This window comes from Brachyistius frenatus, unplaced genomic scaffold (assembly GCF_029030835.1).
Source record: "Brachyistius frenatus isolate BFR_SWC_R1_liver_20210118 unplaced genomic scaffold, ASM2903083v1 Contig_20, whole genome shotgun sequence".
NCBI lineage: Eukaryota > Metazoa > Chordata > Actinopteri > Embiotocidae > Brachyistius > Brachyistius frenatus.
The window spans coordinates 581,045-604,506 of record NW_027210619.1 but is presented as its reverse complement, the minus strand read 5'-3'; the positions used below and the strand labels follow the sequence as shown (position 1 = coordinate 604,506).

The following is a 23,462-nucleotide window of genomic DNA, read 5'->3' as shown; positions in this document are numbered from 1 at the left end:
TGCGTGCGTGCGTGCGTGCGTGCGTGCGTGCGTGCGTGCGTGCGTGCGTGCGTGCGTGCGTGCGTGTGTGTCTTATTCTTTGGGCCTCCTGGCTGAGCTGTTTGTTCCAAACTGACATTTATTCTGTAAAAATGCTTTTAAGAGTTTGTTTATGAGCAAAGCTTACACTAAACTATACTGAGGAAATGCTTTCATCCCCCGTTCAAATGACACGCCACATTTTACCTTCAAAGGAGAAAGAAGCTTAAGGATTTTGATTAATAGTTGAGTACAAAGTTGTTGAGAAGCAAAACAGTGTTGACATACTGTTCTCAAAGCAGGAGGCTCTGAGAGCTCGGTTGTATGAGCAGGCATACCAAATGAATGCTCACGCACACAATCCCCATCAGATATTTAGTAAGCCTCATGAAACTATGTTGGTGTGCGTGACGTGAAAGAGCTGACCCTCGCAGTAGGGACAATGCATTAACTCATGCCAGCACACACAAACACAAACACACAAACACACACGGCAAGACCCAGTGTTGCATATTAATCTACACAAATAACATCAGACCCACAAATAGCAGCAGGTTTCAGAGAATCCAGCCTACAAACAGACACCTAACATTTCATCCTCTGTTTTCCTTCTCTAGGGCCAGAATTTGCTGCTGTTACTCCGAGGGCAGGTCTTCCTGTAGCCAAAGATGACAGCAGTAATACGGCTATTCTGATTGGCTGCCTGGTGGGCATCATCCTACTGCTGCTGGCCGTGATAGCTGTCATTCTGTGGAGACAGTACTGGAAAAAGATACTTGGCAAGGTGGGTCCAGACTGAGGCCACATGCAGTGTTTCAGTTTAATTTTTAAGCAGCCATGCCTATTTGCAGTAGGTAATTCAGCAGCCTTAAAGGTCAGCTAATGCACACACTTTCTTATTTACAGTTAGTGGCATCTAGCCATCCAATCTTGATTTTATTAGCCGAACATCTGTCCCTGAGATTCCTATGGCCATTGAAGTTCAGAGGAGCTAAATATAAGATTTGTGTTTTGCTCAAATCTTTGAAAAACTACATTCAAGAAACGCTTCATTTTGCAGACAGTCTGCCAGTTAGTTTAGACTCTTTGTAGATCTTTCTGTTCACAGTTAAAATAAATGGTCCTAAGTGAGAAATGTTTTCTTGTGCGTTGAGGCTGAACTGTCCCTTTAACCAATTTTAAATGATTGATAGCAGCCTCAGATAACAACTGCCATTGCTTTGGCAAAGCACCACTGCATCTCCATCTGGCTGTGTAGTGGGGAATACTTTTACATTTACTGCTAATTGTTCAAAGATTAGATTCAGTTTGATCTCACATCTGCTCAAGAGGCTCACATGGTGCATTTATATTACCTCGTATTAAAGTGAATTCCCTGCCCTCCCAGGCCCAAGGAAGTCTGTCCAGTGATGAGCTGCGAGTTCACCTGTCGGTCCCTTTAGACAACGTGGTCATCAACAACACACACAGCTACTCAAGCCGCTACCAGCGCATCCATACCTTTCCGGATGATCGCGACCATGACAGAGAAGGAGAAGGGGAGTATCAGGAGCCGAGCGCTCTGCTTCGGCCGAGAGATCACAGAGACAGCACAGGTAAGTTATAAACACACACATACCTACAGGGTTAACTGATTCTATGGTAGCTGAGTAGTTAAATCAAACATACAGTATTTCTAGACATGTATGTGGCTGCTTTGTTTGCATGCCCACGTTGGCGCTGTTGCTCAGTTTAATGAACTTGTTTAGACTGCAGAAACAGCAGGAGAAAAAAAAAAAGTGTCACGCATATCAAGAAAACAATAGTATCATGTATTTTACCACACCACACAAAAGTAAATCAAACCAAATACCCTGCAAGGGAAAGTGCCTCCAAGAAGATGCACAGTGCAAAGGGAGCACAAAAGAGCTATTGTTCTGGGAAAAGGCAAGAAAGAGGAAAGAGGGAGGGAAAAATAAAAGGGTAAAGAAAGGGAAGGCATTCCTGCGCTTCCAATCGTACCACATGAGGTTGGCATGCTTTCTTTACTTTACTGTGAGTTTGAAATAACATGAGTAACAGAAAAAAAATGTTTTGTTATGTTTGCTTGTGTTAACATGCCTGCTCCTCTGTTCTGTGCTCCATGTGTCAGTGCAACCCCTCCTCATTCCTCAGATTATAATGGACATGCTAACAGTGTCATGCTGATGGTTGTTATTTTGTGTTGTTGTGTGTGTATTTTGTGTCCCGTGCCACTTTGTATGATCTATATGATCCATATTGTGGTGCCTCCGTGTATCCCACCTCGTCCTGTGTGTGCGTGTTTGTGTTCATGTGTGTGTGTGCCCTCCCAGCCTTGCTGTTAAACAACCCAGCCTATCACCTGCTCCTACCAGATCACAGAAAAGGCTTGAGAGCCCTAGTGGTCCCCAGCTCTGCACAGGCTACAGAAAAGAGCCTCAATGTGCCCCAGGGTAAGAGAGCTCAGACTGGGTGTGGGGGGGCCCCATCCTCACTACCTACCTACCTATCTATACGTACCTGGGTCGGGGCAGTAGAGTCACCGTCACTGCACACAAACAGATCTTCCCAGAGATTGATTAGTTTATCTTGCATGTGTTTGACCTTCACCATTCCTTCTGTAACTCACATAGTCATTCTCATTCACTCACCTCTCAAATACCTCTTTGCTTTGTTTGAAGGGATACTTTGGCTCTTGGGGGGATTGTAAAGCATTTCACACTTAACCCAGAGAACTCGTCATTTTTATTATTTCATTTATAATATGTTAAATATTGACCTGAGCTAACCTGAAATCATGGCTGTCAGTTCAACACTAGCAGCACAGCTCTAATGATGGCAGTGTCGGTCGGCTGGATTGCCATGAAATTTGCTTTACTGGTTACTTTGGTAATTCCTTCAATCTAGCACTACCATTGGGTCATAATTTTAATTTACTTAGTTCAATATACTTTGGTTTGTGGCCGAATTCCAGTCTCTCCTGTACTTTGTGTTTTGTGCTAAAATGGTAACCGTGGTACACGTTACCTGTTAGCATGTTAGCATTTAGCTCAAACCAATTGTATAACTAAGTACATCCTCACACAACTTCTACATGGCTATAAAATCCTAGTCTTGTTTTTCCTTAATTTTCTAACATGAATAGAGAATAGTTATCATTAAAGCAGCTTTGTAAAATACAGTATTACTATTCATCAGCTGTGTGGATTAAAGTTGGCCACAAAGAGTTGTATCCATCATTTATTTGAACAAAAATTTAACAATTTATTAGTTAGTATTCAAATGTTATTCTCCCCTCTTTGATTTATGTGCCCTGTCATAACGTAATGGGAGATGTTTGTGTTGAATGTGAAGTTTTTATATCATTCAGACGTGTTTGAATTTAGTTTGTACAGCAGCAGATTCTAATTTAGATTAAAGAAATATAATAAACTGACGGAGTGCAGTGAATAAAGAATGAAGGTTTTTCCTAAAGAAAGTCCAGCCCTCCATCAAGACATTTTGTAACATATCAATGATTTTGATAGCACCTTGCTGCTTCATGCCATTCATGTTTTATAAATTTAGAAATTAATCTCACCTAAACTCAGCTCACTGATAAAACATACTTTAGACTGTGTAATAAAGACATCATTTTCTCACATGAAAAAAATTCATGCAATGCAATTCTGACCATAGAGAAATTCAAGATGTGTACAATTTGCTGGCCAAAGTCTTTTAACAGCAACTATCGCTTTGAAAACCAAATGTCACAAGAATCAATTAGGAAGAACAAACCAGATGAAGCTGCCGTGTGAAACACGCTCAGGTTACTAATAATGCACAACTGTTAATAAATGAAGGCGATCGAGACAGCGCTGGCGTGCACTGAAATGTCTGTTTCATAAGAGTTTCTCTGAAATATTCCTGGTTCAGCTCAGCAGTTTAGGAGATGAATTAACTCACAACTGCGCACAGGTTTATTCATCTTCTCATTTACAATATTAAATGATGTTGTATTTGGTCAGAAAAACTGACTCTATAGATAAATTGCTATAACTTTTTTATTAATAAAGTATTTTTTTAACAGCATAACTCACAAGATGACCTCCAGTTATTCTGTTAGTTATTCTGTTAGATCTATTTTTCTCTTTTATGTGCAGAACTTTGTAAAGTTGTGTTTGTGTAAAGTCTGTCCAAAAAGTTTTGTTGTTTAAATCAAGTTCCCTCAAATCCAAACTATCCCTTTATAACAAGTCGTCTGAATTTATATCTTCTGATTCTTTCATTCACAAACTGTATTAAAGCAAAACAAAGCTGTTTTGAATTACACAGTTCTTCTCTCAGAATAATTTCTCCTATTCATCCTCCCTGTGTGCCTCTTCCTCCTCTCTCCAGCTTGTGGTCTGGACTTGGACATGGAGAAGGGTTTCCCCCCACCCAGGAGGAGCCTCCTCCCTACCCCGGGTCCCCTCCTTACCCCTCTCTGTCTCCGCCTGTGTCTCCCCCGCTGCCTCCCAGCGTCCCCCACTACGCTGAGGCAGACATCGTGAGTCTGCAAGGTGTCAGCGGTAACAACACCTATGCCGTGCCCGCCTTGACCTCTTCAAGCCCTGGGGCTGACGCTGCCCCGCTGCCAGAGCTGCCGCGCCAGTGCCTCATCTTCAAGGAGAAACTAGGAGAGGGACAGTTTGGGGAGGTAAAGAACGAGATAAAAACTAGTGCATGCGGGTGGAGGAGTGATTGTCCCCTAACAATGATGGTATTTATTCTGTGAAAGGTGCACCTGTGTGAAATCGAGAACCCTCAGGACCTCCCCAACTTGGAGTTCCCCTTCAATGTGAGAAAGGGTCGCCCTCTTCTGGTAGCTGTAAAAATACTGCGCCCAGACGCCTCCAAGAATGCCAGGTCTGTAACATCATACATCAGCCTCGACTCTGTGGGTTTAAGACTTTTTGTCAGACAAAAAAAGAGATTTAAGAATATCGTTATGCAAATGTTTTTCACTATTTCCTGGCATTTTGTTGTCAAAACTATTAACATCAATAAAAATGAATTAAATAATCAGACACTTTGTCAAAAAATTTAAGTATTTAGAAGCGTCTGACAGGAGACAGGGAATTACTTACATACTGCAGCAGGTTTTGTTGGACCAAAACAACTTATTCAATACAAAAGTTTCTGCTAGGATTTTACTTGTGTGAAGTGATTTTGAAGTGCAATAACATAGCAGCCAACTTTCATACGCTATGGAGCTAATGTATTATTCAGTTACCTGCTGTTACACCTTCAGAAGAAGCAGAGCACAGATTTTTAATATGTTCTCACATTTTAGCCTTGGCTTGGCCCCTCACCTCCAAAGAAAACATATGTGGGTCTCTGTAGCTTTCTAGATGTTTAACTCCCCTCACCTGCTGCTTGTTTACTTTGGCTCTCTGAGTTTTGCTCTAAGCAGGTAAAGTCAGCTTGTGTGAGTTGATATTCTTGGAGCCGTTTTCCACGGGTTAATGTGAGAAATTGGCGAGAGCCAAGGCAACGCAAACATATTGACCAGCAAAACAAATCAATGAGGAAAGTGTGGAAAGCGACATAGGCTTCCAAGCTATGGTGTTTATACTGAGGAATGATCAACCTCTTCACTTGACTCAAGTGGTAACGTTAAAAATGTTGCTTGATAATGCTTAATATTTAAGTGTTATTTTTTTATAAAAGGTAAGAGAAGGAGCCCAGATTCTGCATCCTTTATTTCTACTGTTTTTTGTTTTTTTTAAATTTCCTCTCCAAAATCTCCATCTCTTCGTTTTTGCTCACTTTTCCCTCTCACGCTGGTAGGAACGACTTCTTGAAAGAAGTGAAGATCCTATCTCGCTTGAAGGACCCGAACATCATCCGGCTGCTGGGAGTGTGTGTGAGCAGTGATCCCCTCTGCATGGTCACTGAATACATGGAGTGTGGAGACTTGAACCAGTATCTGTCCCACCGAGTGCTCCTGGACAAGAGTGGCCCCTCCCACAATATGCCAACCATCAGGTAACACATGCATGCAAATATGCATACGCAGACAAAATTACAGGCACACGTACAAACAGTTTTTATTGACCATTTTCTATCTGTCATCTAAACCTCCAGTTACCCAGCCCTCATCTCCATGGCCAGCCAGATTGCATCAGGAATGAAGTTCCTCTCGTCCCTCAACTTTGTGCACCGGGATCTGGCCACGCGCAACTGTCTGGTCGGGGGCGAGAGGGGTGAGGACGGAGAGGATCAAAGTGGCGAGCGTCACATCAAGATAGCCGACTTTGGCATGAGCAGAAACTTGTACGCTGGAGACTACTACAGGATCCAGGGCAGAGCTGTGCTGCCGATCCGCTGGATGGCCTGGGAGTGCATACTCATGGTGAGAGGACGGGAAACCTCATTAATTGTGTCATTTGCCATGATAATGAGGCTAATTGTTCCTAACAGAGATTAAGATGATGAAGGTGACCGTGTCAGTTTGTGTTGGTGTGTGTTCTCAGGGTAAATTCACCACGGCCAGCGATGTGTGGGCGTTCGGGGTCACTCTGTGGGAGATGCTGAGCGTATGTCAGGAGCAGCCGTACTCCAACCTCACAGATGAACAAGTCATCGACAACGCAGGGGAGTTCTTCAGAGACCAGGGCAGACAGGTACATCACTCAGAGACACACACACACACACACACACACACACACACACACACACACACACACACACACACACACACACACACACAGATGAAACAGCCTCTTAAACATGTTTACTGTTTGCAATCTGTTTTGCTGAAATTTTACTTTTATGCTGTGATTTTTTTTATTTTTATTTGACTTCATGTAAAGAAAAAAAATACAGCACAGCCTTCACATACTATATTAACTTATCAGTCACTCAGACAATAACACACATTTTGTTCCTATTAATTAATTTGCTATTCTCTTTGTTAAAATGTTCTTTTATTGGGTTTTTGTTGGATTTCATAATTAAATAGGGGTGGTGAAAGAAGTTTTCAGATCATTAACTAAGAGAACCAACAAGCAAGAGTCCTGCATGAAAAGTCCTACTTAAGTAAAAGTACAAAGTATTAGCAGCAAAATGTAGTTAAAGTGTTGCTATGTTTGAGGTGTCAGAGGCTCTCTAGTGGCCGGTCTTTTTAGTGCAGCTGTTCAGAGCATTTAGTAGAGTAAAGCTTTATATTGCACTGTAATGTACAAGGAGAGGTCTGGTAATACACACGGGTCAAAAAGTATAAAGTATAGTTTGTACTTACATTCATTAAAAGCAAGAGATTAAATATTTTGGACCAACAAGTGGAATCAGGCACAATCAGATAGTTTCAGGTTTTTCTTATATTCATATCAGAGTTTTAACCTGGTGGCATTTATCGTGAGTGAAAAAAGATTCATAGCACAATCAATCTGTGCCACTCATCTCCACCTTCATCCACTGTCTCCATCTTTCTCTTGCAGGTGTATCTGAGCAAGCCGGCTGTGTGTCCTCAGGGTCTCTACGAGCTCATGTTGAGCTGCTGGAACAGAGACTGCAAGCTCCGCCCATCCTTTGCTTACATCCACTCCTTTCTGACTGAGGACGCCATGAACATGGTGTAAAGACAGAAGCCGAGGAGCCAAATGAGGAGAAAGGCAATGCTAAAGGAGGGGAAGCGTCTCCTACGTTCACGCATCTTTGCTGCAATGGGAAGGTGTGGTGGAGGTTGCACACACGGGGGCAGACGGACAGGGAGAGTGGGTTGCTCGCTTTTATATTTTGTATTTTTTTGGGGCACGGGGCTGAGAGACCGCTGGTTCGGTTGTATTTCCACGTCAGACCCCATAGAGAAAACTAACTCCAGCTTTAGATGGGTTGCAGTCCATGCTACATTTGGTGGTTGGTGGTGGGTGCAGTCTGCATAGGAACTTTCTCTCTTCTCAGATACTTAACAATCAAAGTGGGTTTGTGTGACTGGTGATTCAATGCTGTAGAGTTGTTGATGCAGGAAGCTACAGAGGCACAATCACAGAAAATGCTCTGTATTAACTCGGAAATAAGCAGTTATAAAGTTTAATGAATCTTAATTTAACATCTCAAATGCTGCATGCAAGGTAACAGGTGAAGGTGTACACGAGCTGTGAACTCTGGCTGCACATGACACACAAACTTTGAACAAAACACCTGTCGTCCAGACATGAAACAGCACACACAGGGATTGTCGGAGTATTTATAGCATGTATAGCCAACTGCAAACATTGTAATCACTGTGAGATAACTCCCAGCCCCTCTGGCCCAGTTCAACTCTTTCAGACACGAACAAGATAATAGATTTCAATTTGTTCATTTGATCATCAGCCCCATATCCTTACATAGAGACGCACATCAACAGCTCCAAGCATTTGTGGACTGATGTGAAAAGATGTGGACCAGACAACAGCAGCCCCCTTTCTGCAGTGTGATCATGTCAAGTTTGCTCTCAACCTCCGACCCCCATCGCAGTCAGAAAAGTCCAAGAAGTATTTCAACTCCATCTTTGAGCCACAGAAAAAACAAAAAGCGGTATACTTGGTGCCAAATGGACTTCTCAAACCTGAGGAAAAAGGCACAGAAGAGGAGAGTCTGCTGCTGCTGAGATGTGACCCACAAACTGGAACAGCTTTTCCAAACGACGAAACAAACCTGCTAGCTGGGGCAGTGGACAGGACGTCTTCAGATGCGCCTGCTCAGGTGTTTAGGTGATTTAAAAATAAAAAAATAAAAATTGTATCTTGCTGTGACTCAGCCACAAAGGATAGCCGTAAAATTCCACAACCAGCTGCACTTTAAACCCTACATGCATATCCCCGGCCGTAATGGACCTTGTCTCTGTGATGGGCCTGAATGATATGATATACATTTATATATATATATATATATATATATATATATATATATATATATATATATATATATATATATATAATCATATATATATATGATATATGTCAACGTGATCACAGCGCATCACAGATGTAGGAAGAAATCTGTATGCCTTTTTAAATCCTCTCCAACAAGGCACTGCCAAACCATTAGATGTAAAATATTATTTAAAAAAAAAAAGTGGAATGGCATCCTCAATTCATTTAAAATGTTTGACAACCCTTTGTTCAAAAACTCTGTGTTGAGACATGTTTACTCAATCAACAATGTCTTCATTCATCCAAATGCATTGCGGTAATTTAAAACCAGTTATGGTGTAGCACAAACAGGGAATTCTGGGATTCCTGGTTTTAGTGCGAGCGCCATCATCAAACCCTGCATTATCTCACGTTAGTACATTAAGCTGACCACGGTAGAGTCACTGCATCTACCTTACTGACTGTATAGTACTGTAAATCAGTCCTGACATGATTAAGATTATGAAGTAATACATGTTTACTGATCGTGAATGGTTGTGCCATTTGAGTCATTTTGATACACTGTAGTTCAACTAAACCCATATTTTTATATATACTGTAAGTACTTGGACTCTCCTTGATGTCTGATTTTGTCCTTTTGTGTCTTTGAAGCTGAACATTACAGTGTGTACATATTCTAAGGACGGAATTGTAATTTCCTTTACTAATATATAGAAAACTCACTTACATTTGGGGTCTTCTGTGTCTCTGTAGAACGCTTGCTACCTTGATGCTATTGTAATTCATTGTGTTGTCTATTTTTGTAGATGTTTTAATAAAGTTAACCTTTTCAAATAAATCAAGGTATTCAGTGTCGTAACTATTGACAGTGCGGGACCTTTAGATGGGGTCCTTTCAGCAGACCTGTTCAGTCAGACGTCAAAGTAATCATTCGACAACAAAACCAAAAATGTATACTTATTGATAGCTACATATAAAACACCTTTCCATCCTGTGTATAACACATGGTTTTGAGTCAGTCTATTTTTTGTATCTGTTTGTACTTGACATTTTTTTTAATTGAAATATATATTGAAACTTGTTTTATTATAAATAAACAGGCTGTTATTTCTACTCATCAGAGGTCTATTTAATTTGGTTGTTTTATTCTCAATGAAGAAGGCATGCTGGGAAATGCTATTTGTTTGTCTAATGACCCTCCTCACTGTTGTTTGTGATAACTTGCATTGACATTGTGACTTTTTATTTTTTCAAAAGGTCAACCATTTTGAAAGAAAAAAGGACAAGTTAGCAGCATAGCCTCAGTCTGTGTGTGCGTATGTATGAGCGTGTACTAAAGTAGACTAATAAACAAAATTGGCTGACTAGACAGAAAACAGATCAACAGGTTGGTTTCAGTCATTAAACCATATTTTATTAGGAGTCTTGACAATCTTGACTATTTGACACAAGCAGTTGTCTTTTACACTATTTATGAACATTTTTTTTTTATATCGGCTAAGAATAGACATACACTATACTTTCTAAAAAGAAAGTAATGTATTAGAAACAAGAATATGAAAAAAAGGAGTCAAGAATAATTTGGCTTTCATCTCCAGCCATCAATAGTTGATGACCAATGGCTTCAGATCAGTTGGATGTGAGGAAAACAGCAGAAGTCAACTTTGACTGAGGAGTTTTGACCAGGCACTTGGCAGTAACAAAATTCACAAGACTTGACAGCCAGAAAGCTTTGGAAAGTTAGTTAACTCCTAATCAGAGGAACTCTGACTGTTATTACCTGTCACACAACTACAAGAGCTAAAATCTGCCAAAATATAAAATCACTTTGTCATAGAAAATCAGTATAAGAGATGAAAAGACAATAAAAATCAAACTATCTCCTATGTAATTTTAGACTTAAGGCAGCAAACACTTGGAAGCGGCAGGCTGGTTAGTGCGTTGGTTATTTAGAGATGGTCCTCCTCCTTTACTAGTGACATATGACAGTGAAGACAACACTGCAGCAAAGATGAAAGTTTTCCATCACAACATACTTGCATTGCTTTCAACAGGAAACCCTCAGAGCTTGTTCCCATCACCCACTTCATTTTGAGACACATCAAATCTTTCCACTTGCAGTTCAAACTGATGATATTGAGGCCAGTAATGTAGTCAGTTACTACAAAGAGGCCAGTGTAGTAAACAAACAACACCTCAACTTTTTGTCTTTATAACAGATGAGCAGACACAAAAATATACATGAAGCATAGTTGAGTAAAACAAGGACAGTAAAAATATCTCTACGAACAAAACTACAATGTGTTGGTGAGATAAGAGACCTCAACAAGAAGTCAGTCAGCCAACTCACATGGACTAAATGTAGAATATGCACAGCATTAATGTTTGATTCTGATGTTTAAACACCAAAGCAGTCAGCTCGAGAATCCTCAGACTGTAGGTGAGCACTCAGAATAGCAGAGCACAGACCGTTTAGGGACACGGCCGTAATCAAAAAGGGTGTGTTTGATATGCGTTATAGTGAGAGGAGTATGTCATGTGGGCTGTCTGAACGAGCTGGACTGCTTTGCTTTTTCTAATGAATTGAAAGGCACAGAAAAGAAGTGGACTAGTCCTGTAAATCTTTCCAAATATTTCTGATTAAGAAGTTTAAGAAAAATGAAAGTTTATTGATCCAGCCCCCCATGCAGAGATAATTAGGAGGATTGAGGTAAGAAAGTCAAAGGTTGCATACTGTTGGCAAAACAACAAAGACAGCAATATCACTGTCTAAAGTGGACGCAGGGTTTTTGCTTCCCCTTCAAACAAAAGAAACTAGCCTCATCAGTGTTTCTCTCCTTCGTAGCTGTTTTTGCGGTGACTAGCAGCAGGAAGCACAACAGCAGTGATCAAGGATGCAAATACAAACCACACAGGAGGAACAGAAATCTCATCCTGTTCACATGGAGGAGGAACACAAGTGAAACACATGCATGCACACAGACAATGTGACCGGACTACGGTTTCACTACAGTGTCTACAGGCACAAAGAGGAGATGCGGAGCTCCTGGTCTAAATGTTGTCGACGCCTCTCATGATTACTTCCAGTCTCCCATTCTTCTTAATGCACACGGGTGGTCTTTCCTGAAACCTGTGAGGTAAATGAGAGTAATATGAGATAACTAACACCTGCACTAGTTGTTCAGTCTCCTACATTATCTAACTGTCTGTCTCTCATGCTGCAGCGTACCTGGGAAATGTTGATTCCGGTGAGTTTCTCCACAGCGGCCGGCACCCTGGTCAAGATTTCCAGCACCTCTCCGGCAAGTTTGGATGCTCCCACCTCGGAGCCACCGCTGGACACCATGGTGATCTTCTTGGCCGACGACAGAGGCTTGCTGATCTCCTCTGCCATCTGCAGACGAGGAAAATCCCGAAGGTTAAAACAAAACTTTATCGAGACAATCTTGGGTCAAATTTGCCATAGTGAATGAAAATTAACATTATTTGGATATTTTATGAAGACTATTGACACGAGTTCCAAAAGATGCTTTTAAAAAAGGAAAAAGATGAACATTGCCCTATAACAGCAACAAAGAGAAGTCATCTGGTTAAAAAAAATACTTTAAGCAATAGGTTGCTTAGTGACGGAATAATAATACAGCTAAGTTTGCTGTGGTATTTTAAAACATAAAATCATTTGCATGGTCCAAAAATGATACATATTTCACGATTTGAACGACAAATGAACTTTACCATGAAGAGCTATATTAAAATGAAATAAAATTAGTATGAAGGATCGTCCACGCAGCATTGTTGACAAGTGGAAGAAGCTAACAGAAAGAAACCCATGAAAATAGATGACAGAAATAGAGGCGAATTATCTTAATGTTGATTAATCACCTACAACCTCTATCATCTATTATTGTAACCATGACAATTAAACCGACCAGTGGTAGTTTCTCCAGCAGCATGTCCACCATGGCGCCATCTTCGTACTGCTTGAAGGCCTCTGCCTTTTTGGCCATCTGCTCGGCCTCAGCGCGGCCCTTAGCCTCCAGAGCAAAAGCCTCTGCCTCACCCTTCATCTACACACACACACACGCACACACACGCACGCACGCACGCACGCACGCACACACACACACACACACACACACACACACACGCGCATGCACACACACGCACACGCGCACACACAGGGCAGTTAAGATTACAAGTAGCTGACTATAATTAAAGCGGTTATATAAAGTCAGAGGGGAAAAACTTGGAAGATACAGATGCCATATGATTAACTTTAGTGTAATAAAAGTTACCTACTAAATGAGAAAATGTTTTCTCACAAAGAGTACTTAAAAAAAAACAACACATAGGAAGAAGAGAGACATGTGGCAGCACTCACTCTGATGGACTCGGCCTCGGCCTCGGCCTCCATGATGAGCTGCAGGCTGCAGGAGAGAAGAGAGACTGAGTTTCAGGACAGATTGTTCAGCTCTCTTAAGAACTAAACCACACAACAATCTCGTGGTCTGGTACTCACCGCTGCGCCGCAGCCAACTTCTCCAGTTTGTATTTCTCAGCCTCTGCAGGCTTCTTTACTTTGGCCTCCAGCTCCTTCTCCTTGCGGATGATCTCCTGCTCCTGCAGAGTAATCTGCTGTGTACGTTCCACCACCTTCACCTGCATTGTCTCCTCCTCGATGCGCTGCTTGGTCTTGGCCACCTAAAAAAAATAAATCCCAACACTACTCAGCTTTCAGACAACGAAAGGCAGTCACATGATTTAGAGCCTGGATTAGTGCCCAAGGTATACATTTGACCAGCCAAAATTGTGGACGATATCCATGCAAAATATTCAGGCCTCTGAACGGGTAACTGTACCTGGAGCTGATAGGCCATTTCTGACTCTGCCTTCTTGGTGTTGACCTCGACGTCGTAGGCTGCTTTCTTAAGCTCGTAGTCTCTCTGGGCTTTTGCCATTTCAATATCATTCTTGTACTGAGCTGACACCTTCTCCTGCATTGCCTGAGCCTCCTGTAAATACACAGCAGCAGGACAGAAAGAGAGAAATGTTGGTGATTCTTTTCAAAAGACGATTAATTCTCATTTTCAGATTATTCTTATGAGTAAATAGGTACAATGATGATGATTTACCCTGATGACAGCGTCCCGTTTGTACTGAGCCTCTCCGATCCTGGCATCCTTCTGCACCTGGGCTGTTCTGGCTTTACCCAGTGAGTGAAGGTAATCCTGCACGAGAGACAGAAAGAGACGCAAATGGTGACAATCAACTATGAGATATCCAAGTTGGAGCAGTAGAAAGAAAGGTAGTGCATAGACGACAACAACAACAACAAGAGATGATGTGGTTACCACAGAAGCACTTAGGCTTAATTCATCTCTTGGTCGGCTGAGTCAGAGAGACAGTCGCTATCAATCACTTAAGTGCATTACTGTAACAGAGGAAGACATTCAAGACTAAAAGCTTTCATATGAAGAATAATGTGGGCTCACAGATTCCTGCTGCTTTCCAGATTAATGTCAGTAGTGTCAGAACGTGCACTTAAACAGACGCAACGTACCTGATCATCGTGAACATCTTTGAGTGTGTAGCTGACAACCCCGATGCCCATGTTGACCAGGTCAGAGGAGGCCACTTTGAACACCTGCTCGGAGAACTTCTTACGATCCTGGTAGATCTCCTGCACACAAAGACACATACGAACACATCATTTACTCTGTGATTAGGTTGAGGCATAAACATAAATCTGGTGCAGAAAAGGTCAAACAAAACTATTTGAGGACATTAGCACACGGACCTCCACAGTCAAATGGGCAATGATGGCTCTCTGGTGTCCCTCCAGGGTCTCAAGTGCAATATTAGAAATCTCTGCCTCAGACTTGCCCATGAACATCTGACAGGCGGTGGCCAACATCTCTTTGTTCTGGCCCTGGATCTTCACCTGGAAAAGTACGAGATAAGAAAATGTACTAAAAAAAAAAGAAGACAGAAGCTGGGTAGACTCTGGCAGAACTTGCAACAGTGACAACTTAGCGTTATAATTTCAAGTTGTTGTTTTTTTTTGCTACTAAATGAAAACTAAAAGTTTGCATTCATCAAAACATACACCACAGACTCATTTAAATTAATACCCTAAAAGGTCGTCCTCGACCCTCACATCCAGTCCAGAAAAGGACCTTTTCCAAGTGTCATCTTCCTTTCCCTTATTTACTTACTTACAGGAAATAACCTTCCAACTGAACTCAATATGAATGTTCGAAGTGCATACTATACATCCTATGGCAATTATATTTGCAGCTGTAGTTTAGTAATCACACCCTGAATACATGTTTCCATCCTCCTCATGTAGTCAAACCCTCTTTATCGTCAGACGGTGTGAGCTCGAGACATGTATAGTCACTAGTCTGTTTCTATATTGGTGTAGGTTTTAAAAGGCAGCTGAACACTTTCCCTGCCGCAAGCTATGCAAAATATTTTCAATTTGTTGTAGCATTATTTTCTGGAAATGTGCAAAACTTTTCCCATTTAGCAATAAAAACGTACCTGTGCAATGCCGGTGACGGAGATAGGGACACCATGGCGGGTGTAGACTTTATCACTCTTCACATTTAGAGTCAGGGTGTTGAGTGTGATTCTGAGAGGGAGTGGTTGAAGTGGGTGAGATTCGACAACACAGAACCAAAGTGAATCGGAGGAAATTGAGACAGCAGCCCAGCTAATGACCAGTGATAGATACAGCACACATTTCCTTCTTAGTCTTTACAATGACAATGTCTTTTAACCCTTATTTCCATTATTTGTAGCCCAACACATGAAACCAGACAGCTATGCAGTAATTATATAAAAAAGAAAAGGAAAACGGAAAATGTGATCACCTCTGGATCTGCTGAATGCACGGCAAAACAAACACTCGTCCTCCAGCGATCATTAGAGGTGGAGAACGGCCAAAGCCTGGAGGGAGGGAGGAAGTGCGGGTGGAAACACATGACATAAACATTACGCTACCATTGAGTAACAGAAAGCTAGTTACTCATAGAGTAAATGGGTCAAGGACATAGTTCAACTTTGCAACCCTGTATTTCAGGTACGTGAGTGATGCAATTCATTCATTAGCAACAAGCTGAAAAATTCCTAGTTTACTTCTGTGTTGCTCAATCCCATTTTATCACATGATATGTGATGATTGAATCCCTCACATGACACACGTTTACTGGTCCACTGTAAACAAAACTTCACTCCGACAATAAACTGGCGAGATTACTCTGACACATTAGTGGAGGGGCGTCCTGGACTCAAAAGTTTCTGACGATTTTAGAACATCATGGAGGCTGGAGTGTTATTGTGAGAAATAATCACGTATCCATTACCAGACACCACCATGGCTTCGTTGGGTCCACACGTGTAAAACATCTTGATTCCTGATTTAAAACAAAAAGAAATGACAGACCTCATCAAAGAAGGAGCATTTCAACAGCAAAGAAAAAGGCTTAAACTGTGAAACATATGTAGTAGATGTATACTGTAAAACTAGATAGCTGGACACCAAAGAAAATGTTTACTTCTGCTTCTTTCTTTTTTTCCTCTCCAAGTAGTCATCTGATGACCCCTCCGATTAATCTACGGTCTCTGGATATAAAATAGTCCAAACTGGCTAACAATGGGTAACATGCTGCTGATTCACTATTAATAAGATAATGGTGTCATAAATAATAATATATCAGTCAGAGGGACCAAACCAGTACTTCTACTTTAATACTCTAACTACATTATGCTACAAATACTTATATACTTCAGTAGGATTTTTTTTTCATGCTAGACTTTTACTTCAAACGCAGTATTTTTATATTGCTGTATTTGACCATTAAAATTACGTAAATACTTCACTGCTTAAAAGATAAGTCAAGTTTATGATATAAACTCAAGACTGTACAACGAACATGTGTCGACGTCAATTAAGTTTCCACGTTAACGCAGTGAATCTCACGGCTCCTCCCTCTTCTAAAAAGAGGCGGTCCCGTCGGATTCGCTGCAACAAACAACGTGTTGTCAAATATTGATTGAAAAAAACAAAAACACACCAATTCACACATGATCAGTGTAAATTAAACCAAAGTGGTACGCAAAGGAAGCTAACTTGTTAAACGGCCGAGGGATCGAGTTGGGTCCGATAACGTTGGTACGCCCATGGGGGGAAAAAAAAAAAAAAGAAAAGAAAAAAAGGAAAAACCAGTATTTACGCCACGATAAAAAAAAACAACGATGTAACGTAATCAAACCGATTGTTTGACTTACCGACGTGAGGTCAGAACAAACGGGGAACCGCTTTTGTGAATGATTACAGGTCGATGTATCTTCCTACCGTGAGACGGAGTGCAGTTGCCCGTCGGTTGGAATCACAAAAATGTCAGTCTGAAGAGGGAAGTGTTCGCTGACCACGCCCATTCGCGCTACATTGATGACGTCTGTCTGTCGTCCCCTAGTGGTTGAAAGTGGCAATCGCACCTCACGCTGTTGTTGCGCATAATCGATCACATCTGTGTGCATTATTACTCTGCTGTGTATGTTTCTACAGTGGTGGAATGTAACTTAGTGCAATTATTCAAGTACTGTACTTATGTACAAAAATTTGAGGTATTTATAATTTATTTAAGAATTTCTATTTTATGAACATTTTAGATTAGTACTTAAATAAATCTCAGAGGCAAATTGTAGCCTAATTTAAAACAATTTCATCCACTCTGTCCAGTGAAAACCATGTCTGTCCAAAATTCATTGGTTTTGTACTTGAATATTTCTAATAAACGAAAGGATTAGATGTTCCTTTCTGGTTTGAGAAAAATCTCTGGAAATATAGATTGGTGCTTACAGAACAGAAATTATACAAACATACGATAATCTTTAGGTATATAATGCAATACTGTTGATTTAACTAATCATTAATACATAAACTAATTAAGATAAGCACAACTGTAAATAACTGCAGCACTAAAATGCACAATAATGCAACAATAATAACAGTCCAAAAACATCATATACAGTACATGCAAGCACCTATATGCAAGTAACTTTACCACAAGGCTGTGCTGTGTCAGCTCACTTTTTCTGACCATATCACACACAAACGTAGGCAAATAGCCAAAATTAGAAGCATACAGATCAGCTAATAAATGGACCTCATTGAGAGACACATATGCCTCAGTATATTTTTGATATGAAGCCTAAGGACCCTGAGCTGACTGACCCCATCATGCTCGAAGCTCCACTGAAATATCTGCTTTTCTATAGTTTCTATAGGGAAGGTTTGTCACGCTCTTCTGCTGGATGAAGCCTAAACAACTGTAATGTATCTTACTGAGTATTTCCGGACACCAACTGGGAAAATAGTCGATCTTTTTTTTTTTTTTTTTTTTTTTATCTAATTTTCCACTGCCTGACATGGAGCTGCGTCACTCCTCCTCCTCCTCCTCCTCCTGACTCCGGCTCTGTCTGTCCTCTCAGCCAATCGGCGCGTGCAGCAGCTGGGTCTGGGTATGGCCACGCCCACCGCCCGGCTCCGTACTCGCTCTGGAAACGCTCCAGCAGTATAAATCCATTGTCCGGTACGCTGACACAAGTCTGCGGTCGGCCGCTCGCGCTTGCGAAGTATCGTTACTTTTGCTCATCGTTGTAAAACTTTTGCATCCACAATGAGGGAAATTGTGCACATCCAGGCCGGCCAGTGCGGTAACCAGATTGGTGCCAAGGTAAGAAAAGAAAATATTTAGAATTTATGTTTTTTTCCCCCCACAAAATTACGTTTTTTGTTTTTTTTTGTCTCACAACAGTCTTATTATAAAATACTTTTTGAAAAAATATTTACGTGGCTATGAGGACAAATGATACATTTGGTCTATTGTGCATACATAAAAGCAGTTATTACTGCAAATTATGTCTTTCGTTATCGAAATATAGGCTACCATGAATCAGAAAATATCCCTCATATATGTAAAAAAAAAAAAAAAACCCGCTCTATTAGTATTTTTCTCATTGAATCCAGAGCACTGCGGTAACTGCTAGGTGGGTGTGGAGCAGCGGACCGTGCTTGCTTTCATTGAAACAACGGTATAACGGGGCTCTTGTGTCTTTTTTTTCCTCACACAACACCGGGCGTGTCTGGGTCCCAACACTGTTGATTCAGCTGATCTCAAGACATTGTCTGTGGAAAAGAAAGAAACAAAAATCTCAGTCTATTCTTCACTTGTCAGAGCTCCTTAGTCAGTGTATTCTGCACTCTGGTTTCTTTGTCTTGTACAGCCAGAAAAGACTGGTAGGTTATTCCAGACAATGAGTGGGAGCTGGGGTGAGAGGCCTAGTTCATTTTTTTCCCCTGCCAAATTACTGATGAATCAATATCCCATATCGGTTAGATTTTATTTCTGCAGGCTGTAGAGGCAGGCTGCAGTTTAGGCTGTTGAGACAGCAGAGGTGCTGTGGAAGGGTGTGGCATGGATAATTGGTGAAGAAAGAGTAATTTCTCCCTTTTAAAAAGACAGATTGCATTTTCTGAAAGACATCATCTGTGGTTTCAGAATTAAAATTAATTCATTTATCTCTTTTTGTTGATGTGTATATAATTTGAATGCCGTTGAAACCATTGTCCACTGAAAAGGTGACTAATGTCTACATAGTCTCAGCACAATACTATGCAGTAGTAAGACTGTTGTCTTACAGTAACAATTGTAGTCTGCTACAGTAGGTCTTCTTGGCCCATTATTATTCCTGCCTCATTATCTCCCTTTGTTTTACAATGGATCGTTTGCTACAGACAGCACAAGTTTAAGAAGAACTTGGAGACCAAATTAGCAATGGCCCATATTTTATGGGATGCTTCATTATTATCATGATGCTCCACTGACAGATGTTCATGTCCTGAAAAGCGGGACCTTTCTTTGTAATCAATGTCTTTCCTCCCCTAACCAAATTTGGAGTAGGGTGGGGGAGGAATGGAGGAAAGAGCTGATGCACAATGGGGGGGGAAGTCATCCGGTCGTCCACTGACTTAATGTGCAATTGTTGGTGATGTCTTGGTCAAATCGGTAGAATAATTACTGGAAATAAAAACAATATATGTCCATTTAAAATGTAATTTATTTGAAATTTGATATCAGTTGCACCACAGATTGCCCACCACAGTAAAAGTATTAGTATAGGTTTGTAAAATTGTAGTTTATGCAGTAAATTTATAACCATCTCCCTTTGATCCCACAGGTTCAATTTCTTTGTGTTTGCCAATATGGTGTTAAAATAACCACTGGTAGCCCGGCAGTGAGGATGTCTCTGTTTGTTTCCATTCCCTCAAGACTCATTGACTCAGATGTCCAGTGGATATGATTGACCGAATTGCTGAGAGGCTACATTGTGGTGAATTAGGTCAGGGTGTGGCATAGCTTTCCTGCTTTATTGTCCTCATTCTTTCACTGTGATTATTTATTAGTCCTTACTGATAGCCATCTCAGCTCACTGTCAGCTGTCTGTCAACTTAGGAGCTTTTAGTTGTTTTTGTTTTTTTTACTCTTTGAGCTTCTTTGTCCCGCTGTGCTGTGATCTCATTCATATTAAGGTCACTTTGTCATTTTTGTTTTCAGCGGTCTCATTCAAATGTCATGATACTTAGTTCATAACTGACTCCCAATCTCTTAAGAACTGAGCTGCCATATACCCCGCTTTTCCAGATTACTCTAAATCCTCCTATTGCTGCTGTTAGCAGAAAATCACAGGCTGTATTACAAAGAGATGTCTGACTTGGAATTTATCAAAAAATAAAAAAGTGTATGCAAATGAGTGCCTACAGTATGGTACAGTCAAACCCGTTGACTGGATTTCATGCATAAACACTCTTGAAGATCTGAGTGTGGTCTTTAAAGAGTGAACAAGACATGAATACAGATCAGAAGACAATCAGTGTCTTCAGTGTAATGTGACTGCCTGTAAATGGAGTTTATTTTCAATTGGGTCTGCGGAGGGATCTGTAGCTCCTTTGTTCTCCCTCCTTTGCACGTTACATCTGAAAGAACGTCATTCTGCTAAGTCATCAGTTGACAACTGTGGAAATATTAACAGCTACACTGTAGAAAATGGTTTCAGATATGATTTGCTGAAACGGGGAAAAATCCTGTCGCCTTCATCAGAGTGCAAAAATGCAAACTCTACTGTTTTCCTCATTTAAAGTCCTCAGTCCCATAAACCACATGGCTAATAGTAGCTCTGTACTTTCAGTGCAAGTAACTGTCATGTGATACCTTCCATTTTATGTATGCAGTTCTGGGAAGTGATCAGCGATGAGCACGGCATCGATCCCACAGGGACTTACCACGGAGACAGTGACCTGCAGCTGGACAGGATCAGCGTTTACTATAATGAGGCCACAGGTTAGTTGCCTTCCTAACAACTAATTTATAAATTGATAATGATATTTTGTGTACATATTTTCAACTTTGCAATTTCATTCCAAAGCATAAGATTAGACACGTTTTTTATAAATTACATTTCTATTGTAATTTCCAATATAGTTCTTTCCTGCATTATTAAACTGATATGCTTTCTTTCCTTTTGCTCGCTCTTTTGCTCGCTCTCTTTCTCTGTCTCTTTTGCTCTCTCCATGTCTACTTCTCTTGTTCTGTTTCTTGTGGAGGAGGTAAATATGTTCCTCGAGCCATTCTTGTGGATTTGGAGCCTGGCACCATGGACTCCGTGAGGTCTGGACCCTTTGGGCAGATTTTCAGACCTGACAATTTTGTGTTTGGTGAGTGGAATAAAGCCATACTTCATGTTACTGAATGAATAAAGGCTTTGGGGAAAAAAAATCTCTCACCTGTTCGTTACTTCTTTGCCTTCAGGTCAGAGTGGTGCTGGAAACAACTGGGCCAAGGGTCATTACACAGAGGGAGCTGAGCTGGTGGACTCAGTCCTGGATGTGGTCCGTAAAGAGTCAGAGAGCTGCGACTGCCTGCAGGGCTTCCAGCTCACACACTCTCTCGGTGGTGGAACTGGATCTGGTATGGGAACCCTGCTCATCAGCAAGATCCGCGAGGAGTACCCTGACCGTATCATGAACACCTTCAGTGTAGTGCCTTCCCCCAAGGTAACATACCCTTGTGGTAGCGCAAGGTAGCTTCTTTTGCCTTAGATCTCTCTGCTAAGATCATGAGACTGAATAAAAGTTCTGTGTTTGTGTTTTCAGGTGTCAGACACAGTGGTTGAGCCTTACAATGCCACACTGTCAGTCCACCAGCTTGTAGAGAACACAGATGAAACCTACTGCATTGACAATGAGGCTCTGTATGACATCTGCTTCCGCACTTTGAAATTGACCACACCCACCTACGGAGACCTTAACCACCTGGTGTCTGCCACCATGAGCGGAGTCACCACCTGCCTGCGTTTTCCCGGCCAGCTTAATGCGGATCTCCGCAAACTGGCCGTCAACATGGTGCCTTTCCCCCGTTTGCACTTCTTCATGCCTGGCTTCGCTCCACTGACCAGCAGGGGCAGCCAGCAGTACCGTGCCCTCACAGTTCCCGAGCTCACCCAGCAGGTGTTTGATGCTAAGAACATGATGGCCGCTTGCGACCCACGTCACGGCCGCTACCTCACAGTCGCCGCAGTGTTCCGTGGCCGCATGTCCATGAAGGAGGTCGACGAGCAGATGCTCCACGTGCAGAACAAGAACAGCAGTTACTTTGTTGAATGGATCCCCAACAACGTCAAGACAGCCGTCTGTGACATTCCACCACGCGGCCTCAAGATGGCTGTCACCTTCATCGGCAACAGCACAGCCATCCAGGAGCTGTTCAAGCGCATCTCTGAGCAGTTCACAGCCATGTTCCGCCGAAAGGCCTTCTTGCATTGGTACACAGGTGAAGGTATGGATGAGATGGAATTCACTGAAGCAGAGAGCAACATGAATGACCTGGTATCTGAGTACCAGCAGTACCAGGACGCCACTGCTGAGGAAGAGGGGGAATTTGAAGAGGAGGCTGAAGACGATGCTTGAAGATCAAGATGTGAAGGTTGAGCCATCAATGCCACTACAAAAAAAGAATCAGAAAGGAACCAACCACAAGTAACCGAGGAACTAACATAGTGTCAGTAGCATTGCTAGAATCAAACTTTAGTCTACGTTAGAGAGCCCTTGTCATTAAATGACAATAAATTTGATGAATCAAAACTTGTTTCCTCTCATTTATGCTTTCATATGAAAAATTCTTATTTGTCTGATAAACCAAATACAATTCAGTCTTTTCATTTCAATCATGTTTCAAAGTTCTAGTAAATAAAAAGATTGCTTTTTAAGTGGTATTTCTACAGATGGTTGAATGTTAACACAGTTGAGATGAGCAGTTTCTGTAGTGATACATTCACGTTCTGTTTTCAGCAGCGATGAAAATATAGTTAATTTTGTTAGCATTGATAGGTAGGTGTTGTCAGGTCTGTAAGTACTTAATTAATAAAAAAGTAAGGACTTTTCACTGCACTTTTACAGTAGGTTAAATATGGTTGCCAGTTATTATTGGAATACTAAAT

The 23,462-nt window shown here is 41.4% G+C and overlaps 3 protein-coding genes across 4 annotated transcripts in view; 2 read left to right on the top strand and 1 right to left on the bottom strand.

The window, feature by feature from the left end:
* The window catches only part of ddr1 (discoidin domain receptor tyrosine kinase 1), a 36,482-nt gene extending 28,312 nt beyond the window's left edge, over nt 1-8,170 (top strand). The window contains 10 exon segments of the mRNA XM_069695624.1: nt 636-802; nt 1,406-1,613; nt 2,352-2,471; nt 4,396-4,431; nt 4,434-4,696; nt 4,778-4,905; nt 5,830-6,027; nt 6,127-6,394; nt 6,516-6,665; nt 7,482-8,170. Of these exon segments, the coding sequence (XP_069551725.1) occupies nt 636-802; nt 1,406-1,613; nt 2,352-2,471; nt 4,396-4,431; nt 4,434-4,696; nt 4,778-4,905; nt 5,830-6,027; nt 6,127-6,394; nt 6,516-6,665; nt 7,482-7,622 (1,679 nt within the window). The 3' untranslated portion in view covers nt 7,623-8,170.
* A 2,122-nt stretch (nt 8,171-10,292) lies between these two features.
* Nucleotides 10,293-17,321, bottom strand: flot1b (flotillin 1b). Of its 2 annotated transcripts, none has more exons than XM_069695633.1 (13): nt 17,260-17,321; nt 16,268-16,318; nt 15,776-15,851; nt 15,444-15,534; nt 14,698-14,841; nt 14,461-14,580; nt 14,033-14,128; nt 13,760-13,912; nt 13,420-13,601; nt 13,282-13,327; nt 12,830-12,967; nt 12,130-12,294; nt 10,293-12,030 (listed from the first exon to the last, which is right to left on the bottom strand). In XM_069695633.1, the coding sequence occupies exons 2-13, from the start codon at nt 16,308-16,310 to the stop codon at nt 12,001-12,003; spliced, it is 1,284 nt and encodes a 427-aa protein (XP_069551734.1). In that variant the 5' UTR covers nt 16,311-16,318; nt 17,260-17,321; the 3' UTR covers nt 10,293-12,000. The 2 variants fall into 2 exon arrangements, with proteins under 2 accessions (XP_069551734.1, XP_069551733.1); XM_069695632.1 differs by having other exon boundaries at nt 17,193-17,301.
* Nucleotides 17,322-18,558: 1,237 nt separating this feature from the next.
* tubb5 (tubulin, beta 5) lies at nt 18,559-23,106 on the top strand. The gene is made up of 5 exons (XM_069695631.1): nt 18,559-18,643; nt 21,199-21,307; nt 21,571-21,681; nt 21,776-22,020; nt 22,120-23,106. Exons 1-5 carry the CDS (start codon nt 18,587-18,589, stop codon nt 22,930-22,932), a joined length of 1,335 nt encoding a protein of 444 aa, XP_069551732.1. The 5' UTR covers nt 18,559-18,586; the 3' UTR covers nt 22,933-23,106.
* Nucleotides 23,107-23,462: the final 356 nt, after the last annotated feature.